This window comes from Narcine bancroftii, chromosome 5 (genome assembly GCF_036971445.1).
Source record: "Narcine bancroftii isolate sNarBan1 chromosome 5, sNarBan1.hap1, whole genome shotgun sequence".
In the NCBI taxonomy this organism is placed as follows: domain Eukaryota; kingdom Metazoa; phylum Chordata; class Chondrichthyes; order Torpediniformes; family Narcinidae; genus Narcine; species Narcine bancroftii.
Window position 1 is genome coordinate 5,043,858 of NC_091473.1, and position 19,791 is coordinate 5,063,648.

The following is a 19,791-nucleotide window of genomic DNA, read 5'->3' on the forward strand; positions in this document are numbered from 1 at the left end:
TGGAAAGAAAGTGTGTTTTTGCATTCTCTTCAGATTACCAGCAATTGGCATTAGAAAACTGAAAGACAGACATCTTTGAAATACATTACAAGCCACAATTGAGTGGAACAAATTTTGGTTGCTAAATCTTCATGAACCATTTGTACAAACCAGCATATGAAAATAAGGAGCAGGGCAAAATGTTGAGTAAAAACATTTGCTGTTTAGTCAGATGAGGCAATTTTCATTGAACAAAGAAAGCAGGAGGGTCTCAAGATGGTCAGAAAGCATTCAAGAAGAGAAATGGTTAGTTGATGGGTTGGGATCCTTTATCAAAACTTTTCCTGCTCCCTTCTTTGTACACTTTATATCTCCCCTTCCCTCTTTAGTTTTTTCGAAGGACTGGGGAGGAGCCAGAAGGTGAGAGGTGGGCAATTATAGTAGGAAGTACCTAATAGAAAGATTGATGGGAAAAAAAGAGCAGATCAAGGAGTCATGGAGAGAAAAGTGGAAGGGGTGGAGAGGAGAAGATGTGGCTGGTTCTGCCTAAGGGGTGGTTGAGTGAAAGCATGTGCAACAGATGAAGGAGATGCAGCCAATGGTAATGAAGAGAGGGTTGGGTAGCTTCATTTCTTAAAGAGGAGGTTTTGGATGTCCTAGATCAGACGGCCTCAAGCTAACAGGTGGAGGCAGATGAATTAGAACAGTATAGCACCCTTACTGAGAAACACTGCTAATGTGCTACCTAGTGGAAGATGTGACTTTAAAATGATAGAATTATCTCAAAAACAAGTTTCTTCTTTTTGCCCTACTTCCATTTTAATAAAATTTTATATTCAGCCAATTTCATGAGAGGTGTTGGAGAGGAAAAAAAGAGCAATTTAAAATGTTTATTCTAATACACCATATAGAAAGTCAGCCTATAATTAATTCATTTTTTTTAAACTGATATACTGTTACCTTATGGGAAATTCTACTAAAGTGTCAAGTTTATCCCTCCAATATCTGTTATAAGAGAAACGTTTCAGATGTACCACGAGGATCTTTGGTAGTGACCACAGGTCAAACTTCTTCGTGGCCTGCTGGTGCTTTTTACAGATCGGACAGTACCTGTTAAGACAACAAGATTCTTATTTTCTGAAGAAAACATTTAATTCAAAATAGAAACTGATCAATACTCAGGAAGTTAAACAACATTCATGGTTTTTGCCTCCTGATTGTACTTCAGTATTTCCTGCTGGATGTCAACCCTTTGCTGGGATGGTTGTAGTTGTATTTATAAAGTGGAGACTCTTGGTGCATAGCACAAAAAGAGACCATCACTCAGATTTCAGACGGTACATACACAACCTTGAGATTCCTTTTACCTGTGGGTGAGGCAGAATTACCACTTGTTGGAAGTGCAAAGAAAATGTACATAGCATACACATATAGACAAATGAATTAAATAATGAATGTAAACAAACTGACTGCAATACAGAGAGAATAAAATCAATAAAGTGCACAGGAGTCCTTAAGAGTCCCTGATTGAATTTGTTGTTGGAAGGGTAGCAGCTGTTCCTGAACCTAGTGGTGTGAGTCTTGTGGCACCTAAACCTCTTTTTTGATAGCAGCAGCATTCCCTGTAGATGTCCTAGATAGTGGGGAGGGTGTGCCTGTAATGTCCTGGGCTGCGTCCACTATCCTTTGAAGGGCTTTATGCTTTGGGGTATTGGGTGTCCTCCTATCAAACTGTGATGCAGCCAGACAGCACACTTTCCACCACACATATGTAGAATTTGCCAGGGTTTCTCGTGTCAGACTAAACTCCTGAGGAAGTAGAGGTGCTGACGTGCTTTCTTCATGATGCCATTGGTGTGTTGGGTCCAGGAAAGACCTTCCGAGATGGTGACTCCCAGGAACTTAAATTTGCTCACCCTCTCCACCTCTGATCTCCTAATGATCATTGGATTGTATAACTCCTTCCTGATTCATCAGCTCTTTTTATACAACCCACTATCATGGTATTGTCGGCAAATTTGTGGACTATGTTATTGCCGTACTGAACCACCCAATGTAAAGTGAGTTGAGCAGGGGGCAAAGAATGCAGCCTGTGGTGTTCCAGTACTGATGGATCACTCAATTATGTGAACAGAGAAAGTATTAGATACACACTCATTTCAGTTTTCAACTAGTTTTTAAATCCAAACACACTTCCACTAGGAATTACTGATGGTGATCTTGAATATAATCTGAAGCAGTTTCATCTTTCAACCACAGACCACCTTAAATAATCCTTTACTTACTGTCTACTAACTATAACAAACCCATTGACCACAGGTAGGGGTACAGATGAGTTTGAACCCCTTCCCAGACCAACTTTGGGAAGTCTATGTTGTTTTGGTATGAAAATTATTTGAGCATTTTATTTGTTTTACATATTGTTTATATCAGTAATATTTGTCTTTTCTCCATCACCAAAGACCATCTATGACAAAGCCACACACTGGCAATGTTTGCAGACCACAGATAAAAAAATATTGATCTAAACTATTTTTCCCCCAGTATACTGAGGTTACTGACATCTGTTGCTCTCTCATAGTTACTGACTCCAATAAATCAATGTGGCAATGACCAGCATATGTGGATACTTGCATCCAAGCCAAGTCAGCACAATTATCTCAAAAATAGAGTCTCCTCTTTTTGCCCTACTTCCAATACAATTTTATATTCAGTTGATTTCATGAGGAGGGGTGTTGGAGGGGGAAAAAGAGCAATTCAAAATGTTTGTTCTAATACACCAAAAAAGCAAGTCAGCCTATAATTTGCAATCTTATATTGTTTGCAATCTTAGTTGAGAAGGTGGTAAAATAATTTATATCTTCAACATTTCTGTAAAGTTTTAAAATCTTTAGCTGCAATCAAACATTTGCCAACTGAAATGCAAATTAGCATCAGAATCAATTCTAATCAAGACTTCACAGCAAGCTGTAAACAGCTGAAATCTGTTTACAATAAATATTGGAAATATATTGACATGACTTTCTAATTTATTCAAACTCAACTATCCCATTAACACGAGTTAAAATGCCAATTAAAATAGGTCTTGCACTTTCAATACTGATTTTCTTCCCTTAATTTCTAAACATAAATTCTCTACTTTCACCTTAAAATTGTAATTTTTCTATAAGAACTCCGCACAATGCCTGAATTTATAATGTTTTCTGTTCTTACAATAATGCCATAAGCATTATATTTGAGAGCCTCTTTTGTTTTTGGTGCTCTTTAGAATGAATATTTACTCAAAACCTGACAAAGATGCATTTAAAGACTTAAAATTAAAATGTGAAACACTTGGAGTTGGGAAGGGATGTGACTCAACGATGAGGCATGCCCAAGGGGTCAAATGGCCTAGCCTACTCTCAGTCCTAATTTGTACACTTGCATGAAAACATTAGCAGTCCTGAACATTAAGCATTAAACATTAAGTATTATAATTCTTAACTTGCCATTCACTCTGAGGCCATCAGACGACAGGCAGATATAAACTCTAGGATGCCGTTCTGATTTGTCAGGGTTGTATGTGATGTCATGTATGTACTCTGACAATATATCTGAATTTATGGCTGAGGCTTAATTGAACTGAACAGAATAAATTTTCTTCCTCTTTTTAATAAGCCAATATGGAACACTGCTAGATGAAAGTAAACTAGCATCAGTATTCCTTCACCTAGTTGGAGAAAAAAAATGAAGATGGCAAAAAGCTAATGTCACTTCGCCAACCAATCATAAAGATAAAAGATGCAATGATAGAAAGATGCAAAACAGGAAAATCTAAAATCATACTACCGCATGCAGAAAGCTGTAATTCTTTAAACTTTATTCCACACAGGTTACATCGATGGCATAATCAACTAGATGATTGGGCAAACTCTTTCATGACAATTATTTGCATTTTGTCGAACTTCAATATACAGTAAAATCCCCATTATGCAGTACCTACTTGGATTGCAGATGCTGGAAATGCAAATTTTCTGGATGGCTGAGACTCACTCTTACAATGCCTAACTTATACACCTGCATTAAGAATACACCCGTTTAAAAGACAAAAGACAGTGTAAAATAATATGAAAAATAAATCCGTACTGTAGCCTTTAATTATGTAAAGATCACTTTAATCAAGTAATTCATGTAACTTACAAAATTTAAATTTAAATTCAAACCCTGGTTACAGCACTGCAACAGGGTTGCACTAGCCACTACGCTAACCATGCTGCCATCATAATTAACCCTCCACCCAAGTTGACAGATAAAACCATAATTACACACCTAATATTTGTCTGAGTGCTACTGGTACCACGTAACCCAGTACTACCTGTCACATGGTCAAGCGGTTGGTTACAAAACCAGCTGCCCCCACCAGGCTTGCCTGATGCAGAGGGTGGCGAGACACTCTACAGGATGAAAAACGAGACCTGTCAAAGGGTGGATGAACCCTCTTGTAGGGTCAATGGCCGTCTAGCAAACACGTGCCGTGAAGCGTGGAAAGGGCATCCCTCACATCGAAGCTTGATCTGGCCATTCACTGCGACAGAACTTCCCCAACCGTCTTGGACCTCACCATGCTGCTGGATCCAGGAGGTGATGTCGAGAGGGTGGGTCTGGACCTGAGCAACCCCTACTCACTCAAATCCATTCACGTACACGCTGTTCCTTTCTGACAAGTGAAGTATCCTTGCATCAATCCCCACAAACTGACTGAAAGGAACAATCATCATCCTATGGGATGGATAGGCAGAAGAATAAAGATATATTCTTACAAGGCAGGGATAAGAAGACAGTTTGGGAGAATTGTCCCAGCGGCGAGTGGCATCAATTGGCTTTTCTTCTGGATATCCTGTCAAACCCTTCATGCTACCCGACTCACCTCTACGCCAGTGTCCTAGTCAGGGCCTCATCACAACACGACTCATCTCCACGCAAGTATCCTGATCAGGTTCTCGGAGCAACATGATTCACCTCCATGCCTTCAACACATCTTTTCTGTGTTGACAGCCTGACTCACCTCCACACAAGTGCCTGGGTCAGGCCCTCCAGCATACCTTCCCCGCAGTGACAACCTGACTCACCTCCATGTAAGTGTCCCATTCAGGCCCTCAGCACACCTTCCCCACGCTAACAACCCTCCACCTCGACGTATGTGCCCCAATCAGACCCTCAGCAGATCTTCCCCGCAGTGACAACCTGACTCACCTCCATGTAAGTGCCCAAGTCAGGCCCTCAGTGCACCTTCCCCAGGCTGACAACCTGACTCACTTCTACGTAAGTGTCTCGGCCAGGCCCTCGGCACATCTTTCTTTAAATATGAACCCCAGTTACTAGTGCTTTAACAGTGTGTGCTATTGCTACGCTAACCATGCCACAGTCATAATTAACCCCCCTCCCCCAAGTTTACAGATAATATACTTTATAATATACTAACAAAGATTCTTACTAGACAAGGATGGGGAGTTGCCCCAACTGCATTGACCGGCTCTTCATCCTGGGTGCCACCATTTTATTCAAGCACAATTTCATTGTAACTTTATTCAAATAGCTGCTGCGGGCTGGGGCACAATCGGGGCGCTCCGCTCGCTGAATATTTGCTCACAAGGGATTGTGCATTGTTACAGAGGACATTTACTTTAAGAATTTAAAATTTTACTTCACTTTTATCTAAAAACCTATTTATTTATTTTCTTGATTTTTTTTGCTGGTTTGAGTTTCCAGGTGACTGAATGCTGGATAATGGGGATTTTACTGTAGTTGCAATCTATAAAATCAGATTTGAATCAGAGCTCCCCAGTGGCTGATAGGTCAGAGCACAAAGACAAATTGAAAGAGGAAAAAAAAAGGGGATATAGGTAGGATTAAATTTAAAAAAAACAGCAATACAAACCAAAGATCATGTTCTCCCAATACTTCCATTGTCGTAAACAAGTCTATGCAATCTCTCAATGCAACTGAGCTTCTCTTCTTCTGAGGCTGTGACATACTTTCATGCTTGTCGTATGCCTGGGGGGAAAAAATACAAAATATTCAGCTTTACCAACACCTTTCCCCAAGTGTGATAAATATTTTTGATCCAGTTTACCTCAAATGATAAGCACAGGAGAAATGTGAAGGATGTTCAGGGACCACTTATGCAGAATTCTGTGTAGGCTTGTCCCACTGAGACAGGGGTAAGGTGGTAGGGTAAAGGAGTCACAGCAGAAGGAAGCAAAAGCCAGGAAGGGCTCGTGAGAATTATTCAGTAGCCAGGAAGGAACTTAACTAAGGACTTAGGAGAGCTAGAAGACCTTGCCAAGTATTTAAAACTAATCTTAATCATGTATTACAGGTATACTCTGCTTTACTAGAGCATTCCTACGAAACCTTTCGTAAGCCGAAATGGCGTAAAGTGAAGACCCATTCACTACTATTGAAGTCTATTTTCATAAAAGTGAAAACCCATTCAAATTTCTTTCGGATAACGAACACAGGTTTCTTTGTAAAAGCAAAATTTTGTAAAGCAAGTATTCATAAAATGGGGTATACCTGTACTTTCACGTTGAACATACAAACAAGACAGGGGTAGAGAATATTTTATCATGTTATGATAACTAATGTGGGTGATATTACTTCGGTTACACCTCCAAATCTTCAAAAGTACTGCTTGGCTGGCTCATTGCACCATAAACCATGCCTCTGGCCTCTCCCAACCAACCACCTTTTCCTGCTAATTTACCTAATCTCTCAAAGAACATTACATTTCATGATTTCTTTTGTAATGGTGGTCTAAACCTATCAGATAAAATTTTCCTACCTCAGCTTCTTGATCATCATAGTACATCTTTTTGATTTCAGGATCCCAGTCCACAGCAATTGTGGAATGTGCTAAAAAAGAAATCACAAATAAATGTAGTTACGAGTTACACCAAGAGAATTTTAAATTGATTTTGTTTATGTGAATTAGAATATAGGCATTATTATTATATGTCCAGCAGACTGCAATGACTTTGCATTACGACATATTGAAATGTACAAACTATAGCTACAAGTGTCACTGATTTACAAAATGAGAATATTTTGCACAATGAGTTATTTTAAATTGTATTTTACCTGAGTTATTAAACTTTTGTAATTCTAATTTCACTGCCACGTATACTGTAGATTTTGTGGTGCAGCTAGTGAAACTGCTGGTTCACAGTGCCAGAGATTCAGTTCAATCCTGACCTTGGGTGCTGTCTGTGCAGAGTTTGCATATTCTTCTTGGGAGTACATTGGGATTTGCACTGGGAGTTCTGGTTTCCTCCCACACGCCAAAGACCTGGTAGGTTAATTGAACATTGTAAACGACCCCTGGTGTGCAGGTGAGTGGTAGAATCTGAGGTGGAGAGTTCATATTTGGGAGAACAACAAATAAAATTACTGTGGGATTAGTGAATGTGGGTAGTTGAAGGTTGGCGCCAAATCAACGCGCAAAGGAGTCTATCTCTGTGACTCCACACAATTAAATTGGAGGTGATGGAAGGAAAGAATTAAAAGTTCTAAACTGTAAAATATAGCACACTCTCTTAAGGACAGGTCATAAATCTCACAGTATGATGTAAAAATATACATTATTGTGGTAATATGATGGCATAAATTTAATGCCACAGGTTACAAGATATCTTCTATAAATTAGATTATTGAACATGATTCATCCATTGTCTATGATGCATTTGGATTTTCAACAAGTTCATAAAAGAGTACAAACCACAGAACACTACAGCACAGAAAACAGGCCATTTGGCACCTTCTAGTCTGTGCTGATCACTATTCCAATAGTCCCATGGACCTGCTCCCACTCCGTAACCCTCCAGACTTCTCCCATCCATGTATTGATTCAATCTATTCTTAAAACTCAAGATCAAGCCCTCAAATATTACTTTCCAATGCTGATGAAATAGTAGGAGAAAGGCAATTGGTCTACCATTTGATGCATAGCATGCTCAACTACTTGACTTATCACCAATATGATTATAATCTTAACATTGCATTTCCTTCCACCTGTGGTAACCTCTTGCTTATCAAGTATCTATAGTATCTGCCTCAGGCTTAAAAATATTCAAAGACTTTTTTCTCTGTTTTGAGCATGAGGCTCGAAAGACGTCACTGCATTGTTTAAGCTTCAGTATTTTCCTTAGGAAATTGATGAATTGGAAAATTTGTCCAAGAGGCTTAGAAAGAGGTTTGAACCAAGTTCCCTATTCTATGGGTTTCTATTTTGTGGTATAACTGTGGCACTTACAGCTTAGCTTCAGAATTGTTCCATCTTCTGCAATAGAGCTGAAGTCTGAGGTTCCGTAAGCATTCACCAAATTGAAAGTGAATAGTTTATTTTTATAAGTCTGTGCATTTTCTTTGGTGGTGTGCTTGGTGGGTCCATTTTCCATCTTATCCTTATTAGCTGCAGAGTCATCATTCTGGCTGTTGTCTGGTTCAGAGCCAGGTTCCTCATTATCTTCCATTACATTTTGAAGATCCATCTCTTCACCTAATGCAAGCAAAACAAATTGGTTGATTTAAATACTTATTACTAAAAAAAGGATGAAAAGATCTAGTTGTTCATGGTCAGAAATACACAGTCTTACTCAAACATTTTTTCCACATTCTTTCTTTTAAAGTGTGTACCAATCACATATTTAATCCAATGGAAATAAGAGAATAACAAAGCCTTTTTTTTTTAATTTGGTGAATTCTTTAATATGAACTGGTGTAGGAAGAGCAAATGCTCAGTTAACCAGCAAGGAACTGCATCAAAATGGTCTTTGTGACAGTTTTAGAAGGGCAAGATTAATTTAATTATTGTTCAAAAGTCAGAATGGCTGCTATCAGCATTTAAAAGATACACAAAGCTCTTGTGAAACATGAAAATTTACACCACAGGAAGGACCTATTTACAGCAGGGGAAGTACTATTTTGACCAGGGCATCCCAAATTGCTTTAGTCATGGCATGGAAATTTTGCACCACCAATGAAAAATTAATCCCACAGTTCATACTCTTAATCTTGTACATCTTCTGCTTAAAACACATCATCAAGTTTTCCTTAAAATGTGCAATGTCCCTGAAATCATAATAAAGATCATTCTCCATAAATCACCCTCCAAATATTAAAAATGTTGAGTAAAGGAAGTGAGGCTGGAGGGACTCATGGGCCAGGCAGCATCTACAGAGAGTAACAGTCAATGTTTTGGGACAGGACTATCGTCACTCAAGTGCAAGAGGTGATAGGATATTGGACAAATGTAGGTGGGAGAGTTGAGAGATAAGTAAAGGAAGACCACTATGAGGGGTGGGAAGTCTCTGTGAAAGTGATCTGTGAAAAGCAGAAAGGGGTAGGGTGGGAAAGATGTAGCTGGTGGTGGGATCAAGTTTAAGTTGCCAGAAGTACTTAAGAATAATGTGCTGGATCCAAGGCTGGCGGAATGGAAAGTGTGGACCATGGGGAATCCGACCTCGCTCTGTTTGGTGGGAGGTGGGATGGGAGCTCATGTGCATGAAATGCAGGATATGCAGCTAACAGCTTTATCAATTACAGAAAGGGGAAAACCAAGTTTCTTGAAGAGGACATTTCAGATGTTCTCGATCGGAAGGAAATAGGTGCGGCAGAGGAACTGGGAGAAAGGAAAGGCACCCTGACAATAGACGGGGTAGGGAAAGATATAATCCAGGTAACTGTGGCAGTCAGTGGGTTTGTTATAAATGCCTGTCCATAATTTATTTCCTGAGATGGAGACAGAGTGGTCCAGAAAATAGAGAGTGGTGTCAATATGATTTGAGGGTAGGGTGGAAGTTGGCAATGTAGATGAAGTTAACTTTTCTAAATGTTACCAGTCATGAACAATTTTGAAGAATCTTAATTCAATCAGTATAATTCAGCTGTTTCCACATTGAACTAAAATGTTAAACTGTGAATGAGGGAGAAGAATTGTGACTATTTTGCACATGGCCTTATAGTTCAGGCAATGGGATAAATAAGGTTACAAAGCATTTAAGAATTTATCATTTTGGAAGGTTTGGCAAGTGCTAGGCCTGGTTGAAATATCCTAGAGACTGTTTAAAGTTTCAAGGGAGAAGATTGCAGAGGTTCTCTGGCTATTGGGGTGGTGCTTGCAGATGGGAAGACTGCCAACACTGTATCAATGTTTCAAATGGAAGCAAAAAACAAAGAATTTGCAGGCAAGTTAATTTAATTTTGGTAGTACTAAACTTATTAAATTCATTCTTAGAGTCAGTCTAAACCTTTTAGGAAACATTGATTAATCAAGGTCAAGAGTTTTAATGTAAAGGAGGAATAGAAAATTAGAATTAGTGAAAAATAAAGTGCTGATGAAATTAATGGGATTGAAAGACAAAAGCTGATAAATCTTCCCAGCTCAATAATACACCATACATTGCAGAATACTAAAGGAAACAATTGATATAGTTTTTCATTTACTGTCCAGAATTTATACATTATGGAATGAGTTCAGCCACAATTTAAAAAAGGGACATGAAAGAGCTACAGGACAGTTAGCCTACTAAAGGAATCCATTGTATTATATAATAAAAGAGAGAGTGCAGAATGATGTAATAGTACCTTCATCACCAGTACTATTTGGCTCACTGGACAAGCCATTGTCTGTGCTCTGGCTTCCACCGATATTGCTTTCATTTATTTCCTTGTGTGCTTGTTTCACATAACGACTGAAATTAAAAGATTAATGCATTTTTACACAGGCAATTATTGGTTAATAGACAATAGACAATAGGAGCTGGAGTAGGCCATTTGGCCCGTCGGGCCAGCACCGCCATTTTAGATCATGGCTGATCATTACCATCAGTACCCCTTTCCAGCCTTATCCCCATAACCCTTAACTCCGTTACCCACAAGAGTCTTATCTAACTCTCTTTTGAACATAGTCAGCGAATCCGCCTCTACCAGCCTCTGTGGCAGAGCATTCCACAGATTCACACTTCTCTGGGTAAAAAAATGCTTTCTCATCTCCGTCCTAAAGGGCCTACCCTGTATTCTTAAACTATGCCCTCTAGTCCTCGTCTCCCCATCATTGGGAACAAGTAATCAGACTTCACCTTGTCTATCCCCCTGATGATTTTGTATACCTCAATCATGTCCCCCCTCATCTTTCTAAACTCCAATGGATACAAGTCCAGTTTTTCTAGCCTTGCTGCATATGACAACCCTGCCATCCCTGGAACTAACCTTGTAAATCTGCGCTGCACACCCTCTATAGCTAGTATGTCCTTCCTCAAGTTTGGAGACCAGAACTGGACGCAATATTCCAGGTGGGGTCTCACCAGGGCCCTGTATAACTGCAGAAGGGCGTCTCTGTTCCTATACTCCAATCCCCTCTTTATGAAAGCCAACATTCCATTTGCCTTCTTCACAGCTTTCTGAACCTGCATGCTAGCCTTCAGTGACCGGTGAACAAGTACACCCAGATCCATTTGCACTTCCCCACTCCCTAGCTTGTCTCCATTTAAATAATACTCAGCTTTCGTATTACTTCCCCCAAAATGAATAACCTCACATTTGTTCACATTGAAATTCATCTTCCATTTAGCCGCCCTCTCCTCCAGCCTGTCCAAGTCCCTCTGCATTTTCCTTACATCCTCCTCACACCCCACACCGCCACCCAGTTTAGTGTCATCTGCAAATTAGCTCATGTTATTTGTAATCCCCTCATCCAAATCATTAACATAAATTACAAACAACTGAGGACCCAACACCGATCCCTGAGGCACTCCACTCGTCACATCCTGCCATTCTGAAAAAGACCCAGTTACTCCAACCCTTTGTTTCCTATCTCTTAACCAATTTCCTATCCATGTCAGCACCTTACCTCCAATACCATGCTCCCTGATCTTGCCCACTAGACTCCCGTGCGGTACCTTATCAAAGGCCTTCTGGAAGTCCAAATACACCACATCCACTGGCTCTCCCGAGTCCAGCCTCTTTGTCACATCCTCAAAAAATTCCAGAAGGTTAGTCAAGCATGACTTACCCTTAAGGAATCCATGCTGACTAGCCCTTATACTATTATTACTGACTAAGTGTTCTGCTATTTCTCCTTTTATGATGGACTCCAATATCTTCCCCACCACTGATGTCAGGCTAACCGGTCTATAATTTCCCGTTTTCTCCCTCCCTCCTTTCTTAAAAAGCGGCACCACATCAGCCACTCTCCAATCCTCAGGGACCTCCCCGGAATCTATGGAACTTTGGAAAATGTCGACCAGTGCCTCCACAATTTCCATAGCCACCTCTTTAAGCACCCTAGGATGCAGCCCATCAGGCCCTGGGGATTTATCAGCCCTCAGTCCCAACAATTTACTCATAACCTCCTGCTTCTGGATCCGGATATCCATTAGATCCCCTACCTCCCCAGTAAAGTTCCCCAAGTCTCTTGGTACCGCATGACCACTACCCCCTAACTGACTATAACCTATATCCTCCTTGGTGAAGACAGTTGCAAAGTATTTGTTAAATTCCTCTGCCATCTCCTTGTTTCCGGTAATAATTTCACCCTTGCCCATTTTCAAAGGGCCAATTTTAGACCGAACCAATTTCTTCCTCTTCACATACTTAAAAAAGCTTTTGCTATCCTCCGCAATATTATCTGCTAATTTCCTCTCGTACTTCATTTTCCCGTCTCTTATGGCTTTCTTAGTTACCCTCTGATGTTCTTTGAAGGTTTCCCAATCCTCTAATTTCCCACACCGCTTCGCTATCTTATAATTACTCCCTTTGGACTTGATAATGCACTTGATTTCCTTAGTTAGCCAGGGCTGCCATTTGCATCTCCTAGAGCCTTTCCTCCACTTTGGAATAAATTTGTCCTGAATCCTGTGAAAAATGTCCATAAAAACTTGCCATTTTTCCCCAGTTGTCCTCCCAGCTAGTGTATCTTCCCATTTTATTTTGGATAGCTCCTCCCTCATAGCTGCAAAATTCCCTTTATTTAACTGAAGTACAGATGCTTCCGACTTCCTTTCCATTTCCCTTTCTAATTGCAGCTTAAAAGTAACCATACCATGGTCACTATTCCCTAATAGCTCCCCTACATCAAGGTCACTTATTAAGTCTGCGTCGCTGCACAGCACCCAGTCCAGAATCGACTTTCCCCTGGTAGGTTCCTCCACTAGCTGTTCCAAGAAAGTATCTCGTAGACATTCTATAAACTCGCTCTCTTGTGTTCCTGCCCCCGTCTGATTATCCCAGTCCACCTTCATGTTGAAGTCCCCCATAACTACCGTATTGCTACCACTTTGACATGCCACTCTTAATTCCTGATTTATACTACTACCGATATCTGAGCTTACCACGCAAAACGCCGTGTTGATTATACCCAATAGTTTCTGACTATCCAAATAATTGTATATCTAATCTCTCAGAACACCTTCCAATCATTTACTTACGACTGACGTCAGATTCACCAGCCTATAATTTCCAAGGTTCCCTTTGGAACCTTTTTTAAACGACGGAACAAGGTGAGCTACCCTCCAATCTACTGGCACCACACCCGTGGCTAAGGACATTTTAAATATTTCTGCCAAAGCCCCTGCTAGTTTTACATGGCTCCCTCAAGGTCTGAGGAAATATCTCGTCAGGCACTGGGGGATTTATCCACCCTTATTTGGTTTACGACATAAAGCATTTCCTCCTCTTTAACCTGAAACGGTTCCATGGCCACAATGCTTGTTTTTATTACTTCCCACAACCCTGTTCCTGTTTCCTGAGTGAATAGTGATGAAAAAAAATACATCCATACAAAGCTGACCACTCTGATCTTCAAGGGGACTAATTTTGTCCCTTACTATCCTTTCGCTCTTAATAATCAATAAAAACCCTTAGGATATTCCTTCACATTGTCTGCCAAATCAACCTCATGTTTTCTTTTAGCCTGCCTGATTTCTTTTGAGTACTTTCTTGCATTTTTTTTGTACTCCTCAAGTACCTCATTTGCTCCATGTTGCATATACCTGCTATTCACTTCTCTCTTCTGAACTAGATCCCCAGTATCCCTTGAAAACCAGGGTTCCCTATGCCTGCTAACCTTGTCTTTAATCTTGACAGGAACACACAAAATGCTGTACTCTCAAAATTTTACCTTTGAAGGTCCTCCACTTACCTCTCACATCCTTGCCTGAAAGCAACTTATCCCAATCCACGCATTCTAGGTCCTTTTATCATTTCCTCAAAATTGACCTTTTGTAGCGGCACACCACTAGGCAGGCGAACCGGCCCCGCTTGTAATCCACGCGGTGGGGCAGCCGGCCAAAATGGTGCCGTTTGTGGGGGGGGTTTCCTTCTTCTCAGCACAGGGCTCAGAAGCCTGCGCTGGGGGACTACGTGACGCCCGAGTGATGTCACCGCCCCAGCGCGGTTCTCAGCCAGGTCCGGGCTGGGAGTATAAGTCCAGCCCAGCAGCCTGCAATAAATCAGTTCTGCTCACTGAACTCAACCCGTCTGGTTGTGTGTTCTTTCAGTAGCTGCTGCTACACTTTCTCAAATTTAGAATCTCAACCAGAAACCCAGACCTATCCTCTTCCATAATTAACTTGAAACTAATGGAATTAGGATCATTGGACCCAAAATGTTCCCCTACACATATTTTTCCTGTCTCATTCTGTAATAGATCTAGTATTAAACTTTCTCTAGTTGGTATAAACGAACTACCACAAACGAGCCTGCAGCTGATGTGGACTTTTTACCCCCTCCTTAAATCTTCGTCCGCGAAGCCAAGCCAAAGAAAAGAAGTTGGTATATCTATTTATTGTTTTAGAAAACTTTCCTGAATGCATTTGACAAACTCCAAGCCATAGAGCACTTTTATAGTATGGAAGTTTCAGTCAATATGTGGAAAATTAAAATCTACTATCACAACCTTATGTTTCCTGCAGCGGTCTGCTCTCTCTACAGATTTGCTCCTCCAATTCTCGTTGACTATTGGGTGGTCTATAATACAACCCCTTGAGTGTGGTCATACCTTTTCTGCTCCTCAGCTCCGCCCATATAACCTCAGTAGACGAGCCCTCTGGTGTGTCCTGCCTGAGTACAGCTCATATTTTCCCTGATGAGCAATGGCACTCCTCCCCCTTTCATCCCCCTCCCCACCCTGTTCTATCACATCTAAAGCAACAGAAGTCCAGAACATTGAGCTGCCAGTCCTGCCCCTCCTGCAACCAAGTTTCATTAATGGCCACAGTCATAATTCCACATGCCAATCCATGCCCTAAGCTCGTCTGCCTTTCTTACACTATTCCTTACATTGAAATGGATGCACCTGAGAATATTTCCACCACGTACAACTCTTTGACTTCTCACATTATATGCAATTTTCACATCAATTTTCCCTCCTCCACTCCACTATCTGCTCTGGTACTCTGGTTCCCATCCCCACTGCAAACCTTTTAAACCCCCGGAGCAGCACTAGCAAACCTTCCCGCAAGGATATTAGTTCCCTTCCAGATCCGATGCGAACCGACCCTTTGGAACAGGTCCCACCTTCCCTGGAAGGGAGCCCAATGATGCAGAAACCTGAAGCCCTCCCCCCTGCACCATGTCTTTAGCCATGTGTTAAGCTGCATGATCCTCCTATTTCTAACCTCACTACACATGGCATGGGTAGGAATTCTGAGATCACTACCCTGCAGGTCCTGCCCTTCAACCTAGTGCCTAACTCCCTGAACTCTCTTTGCAGATCCTCTTCACCCTTCCTACCTATATGGACCACAACATCTGGCTGCTCATTCTCCCTCCTGAGAATGCTGTGAACTTGATCTGAGATATCTTGGATCCTGGCACCAGCAAGGAACAATACCATCCGGGATACTCGATCTCCTTCACAGAACGTCTTATCTGTCCCCCTAACTATGGAATGCCTTATCACTACAGCTTGCCTCTTCTCCTTCCTTCCCCTCTTAGCTACAGGACCAGACTCTGAGGCCAGAGACCTGATCGCTGTGGCTTTTCCCTGGTAGGTCATTCCCCCCCCACCCCGCCACCCCAGTATCCAAGATGTTGAATGCAATTATATGCATAATATTTTTTCCTGTAGCTATTAAGTATTCAAGTACAAAACTTAATGGACCTCATTTTAACCTAACATATGTACATAAAAAAAAAAAGGAGAAAGAGGCCATCTGGGCCTTTGAGCTTGGTCTGTCATTCAATAAGATCATGGCCAATCTGTCTGTGGATTCAGCTCCAGTTAGCCTTCTGTTCCCCAAAACTTGCAATTCCTTTGCCATTGTGTCTCTGGTGAAGCTTTCTCACCTACTTCATTAGGCAGAGAATTCCACACATTTACCACTCTCTGGCAGAAGTACTTCCTCAGTCTTAAAACTACTCCCCAAATCATTAGGTATGTGCCTTGTTCTGGTCTCATCTGCTAGTGGATACTACCTCCTTGGTTCTATTGCAACCATTCCATTTGCACTTTTCTCACCCCCTTCCTAATGGCTTCTCTGTCCACCTACTGTATCCCTCCACCCCCACGCATTCTGCACCATGCTCTATCACCATTGAACCTCACCCTCAGCATCTTTCCCACCTTTCAAAGTGTAATTTCACCTGTTCCATCAGAGTCTGACCATTTCTACCCACAGATGTTGTTGACCTGCTGAGTTCCTCCAGCAATTCTTTTGTTCATTCAAGATTCCAGCATTTGCAACTTCTGTGTTTCTCAAGTGACATTTCACTTTATTCCCATTTATTCACCCCACGTTGCAAGTTTCATAACAGCAATCCTGATTTTCATGTGTCGCAAGTCCTTGGCATCTGTTTTTCTTTCCCCAGAGTCTAATTGTCTACAAATGCTGACTGACCAGCTGGGCATTACATTAGAACACAAAATAAGATGAGGCCCCTCAATTCCTGAGACCTATCCCACCATTCAAAGTGCTCATGGCTGTTCAGGCCCAGGCCTCATCTTTTCTGCGTCATTTCCCCACACCTCTCAATTCCTTAATCTTCCACTTATTAAAAATCACGATTCAACACGCAAATTTCCAGGGTGGAGAATTCCCAGATTCACCACTAAGAGGATACAAAGCATAAATTTTAAGTAACTGCTCTTTAACCTTATAACCCCTTGGTTGACATTCTCCCATTAGTGAAAATATCTTGATATCTTAATCCATCATGCTCCCTTAGGAACTTGTCTACTTCAATAGGATCATCCCTCAATCTTCAAAACTCCAAAGAATATAGACAAATTTTCTTAGACCACTTGAGATAATCCCAGGAATTAGCCCAGTGAATCTCTTTTGGACCACCTTAAAAGACATAACACATTTTCCTCAATAAGAGGTCCAAAATTGTGCATGATATTCAGATGTGGCCTTAAGTATCTGGCAACAATAATTCTCTATTTCTATACTTCAACCCTCTTGCAATAATTCATTTGTCTTCTTAACTAATGTTGTATCTAACAACCTCTTGAATTCATGCTCATGAACACCAAGATCATTTTGTGCTTCACTCTTCTGCAACCATTATTTACACAAATTAACTTTAGATACATCTTACCAAAGTGCAGGTGCTTACACTAAACTCCATTTGTCACTCAGCTATATCATGTAGCGGAGTCAAACTGTCATTATCACAACTTGGTCACCTGGAGGTTTTCACGTCACCAGCAAGCTTACTTCTCCAGGTCATTAACATAATTAGTAAATAATTCGGATTTCTCCATTAATTACATCTTGCAGCATTCTTTCATTTCAGATTTTCAGCAACTGTTCCAGCACTGGTTTTATTTTACTTTACCATATAACCACTTACAGCACAGAACAGGCCAGTTCGGCCCTACTAGTCCATGCCGTAGTAAATCCCCAACCTCCTAGTCCCACTGACCAGCACCCGGTCCATACCCCTCCAGTCCTCTCCTTTCCATGTAACTATCCAGTCTATCCTTAAATGTAACCAATGATCCTGCCTCAACCACGTCTGCCGGAAGCTCATTCCACATCCCCACCACCTTTTGTGTAAAGAAATTTCCCCTCATGTTCCCCTTATAATTTTCCCCCTTCAATCTTAAACCATGCTCTCTAGTTTGAATCTCCCCCACTCTTAATTGAAAAAGCCTATCCACGTTTACTCTGTCTGTCCCTTTTAAAATCTTAAACACCTCTATCAAGTTCCCTCTCAATCTTCTACGCTCCAGAGAAAAAAGCCCCAGTCTGCATAACCTTTCCCTGTAACTCAAACCTTGAAATCCTGTCAACATTCTCGTGAACCTCTGCACTCTCTCTATTTTGTTTATATCTTTCCTATAATTTGGTGACCAAAACTGTACACAGTACTCCAAATTTGGCCTCACCAATGCCTTGTACAATTTCATCATAACCTCCCTACGCTTGAATTCAATACTCCGATTTATGAAGGCCAACATTCCAAATGCCTTCTTCACCACACCATCTACCTGAGTATCAGCCTTGAGGGTACTATTTACCACAACTCCTAAATCCCTTTGTTGCTCTGCACACCTCAATAGCCTACCATTTAATGCATATGACCTATTTAGATTTGCCTTTCCAAAATGTAACACCTCACACTTATCTGTATTAAATTCCATCAGCCATTTCTCAGCCCACACCTCCAGCCTTCCTAAATCACCTTTTAATCTACGGTAATCTTCCTCACTGTCCACAACACCACCAATCTTTGTATCATCCGCAAACTTGCTTATCCAATTCTCCACTCCTACTTCCAGATCGTTAATATCTATGACAAACAATAGTGGACTGAGGACCGATCCCTGAGGAACTCCACTAGTCACTGGTCTCCAATTGGACAAATAATTTTCTACCACTACTCTCTGACACCTCCCATCCAACCATTGCTGAATCCATTTCACTACCTCCTCATTTATACCTAATGCTTCCACCTTTTTTCCTAACCTCCTGTGGGGAACTTTGTCAAAAGCTTGACTAAAGTCTAAATAGACAACATCCACAGCTTTCCCTTCATCAATCTTTTTTGTAACCCCCTCGAAAAACTCAATCAGGTTTGTCAAGCATGATCTACCCCTGACAAAACCATGCTGATTACTCCCTAGCAATCCCTGTACCTCCAAATATTTGTAAATACCATCCCTCAGAACACTTTCCATCAACTTGCCCACCACAGACGTCAGACTCACGGGCCTATAATTCCCAGGGTTACATTTAGACCCTTTCATAAACAGCGGAACCACATGTGCCAGCCTCCAATCCTTTGGCACTACCCCCGTGGCCAGTGACATCCTAAATATCTCTGTTAATGGCCCCACTATCTGTCCACTAGCCTCCCTGAGTGTCCATGGGAATATTTTGTCTGGTCCCGGAGATTTATCCACCTTTATCTTTTTCAACACAGCCATCACTACCTCCTCGGTTATCCTTATATGCTTCATGACCTCCCCACTATTTTTCTTTACCTCAACTGGTTCAATATTTTTTTCCCTAGTGAATACCGAGGCAAAGAAATCATTCAAAATTTCCCCCATTTCCTCTGACTTCTCACTCAGCCTACCCTCGCTATCTACAAGGGGTCCAATTTTATCCCTCACTAATCTTTTACTTTTAATGTACTTATAGAAACCCTTTGGATTTATTTTTACTCTGTCTGCCAAAGCCTCTTCGTGCCTTTTTTTGGCCTTTCTAATTTCTTTCTTAAGATTCCTCTACACTCCTTGTAGTCCTCCTTCAAATTGTCAGCTCTCTGTTCTTTATACCTCTTGTACACTTCCCTTTTTCTCCTAACCAAATTTCCAATATTCCT

At 41.1% G+C, this 19,791-nt stretch overlaps 1 protein-coding gene across 6 annotated transcripts in view; it reads right to left on the reverse strand.

Moving 5' to 3' along the window:
- The window catches only part of usp4 (ubiquitin specific peptidase 4 (proto-oncogene)), a 109,742-nt gene that overhangs the window by 5,232 nt on the left and 84,719 nt on the right, over positions 1 to 19,791 (reverse strand). For 3 of the 6 annotated variants that reach the window (XR_011357299.1, XM_069936611.1, XM_069936612.1), the window contains 5 exons: positions 10,603 to 10,709; positions 8,270 to 8,515; positions 6,803 to 6,873; positions 5,897 to 6,012; positions 940 to 1,089 (listed from right to left, as the gene is read on the reverse strand). Coding sequence is in view for 5 of the 6 variants with exons in the window: in XM_069936611.1 (XP_069792712.1) it covers positions 940 to 1,089; positions 5,897 to 6,012; positions 6,803 to 6,873; positions 8,270 to 8,515; positions 10,603 to 10,709 (690 nt within the window). In the remaining variant the exon portion in view is untranslated. Of the gene's footprint in view, positions 1 to 939; positions 1,090 to 5,896; positions 6,013 to 6,091; positions 6,169 to 6,802; positions 6,874 to 7,103; positions 7,364 to 8,269; positions 8,516 to 10,602; positions 10,710 to 19,791 lie in introns of those variants that run through there. The other 3 variants (XM_069936615.1, XM_069936614.1, XM_069936613.1) reach the window with 3 other exon arrangements.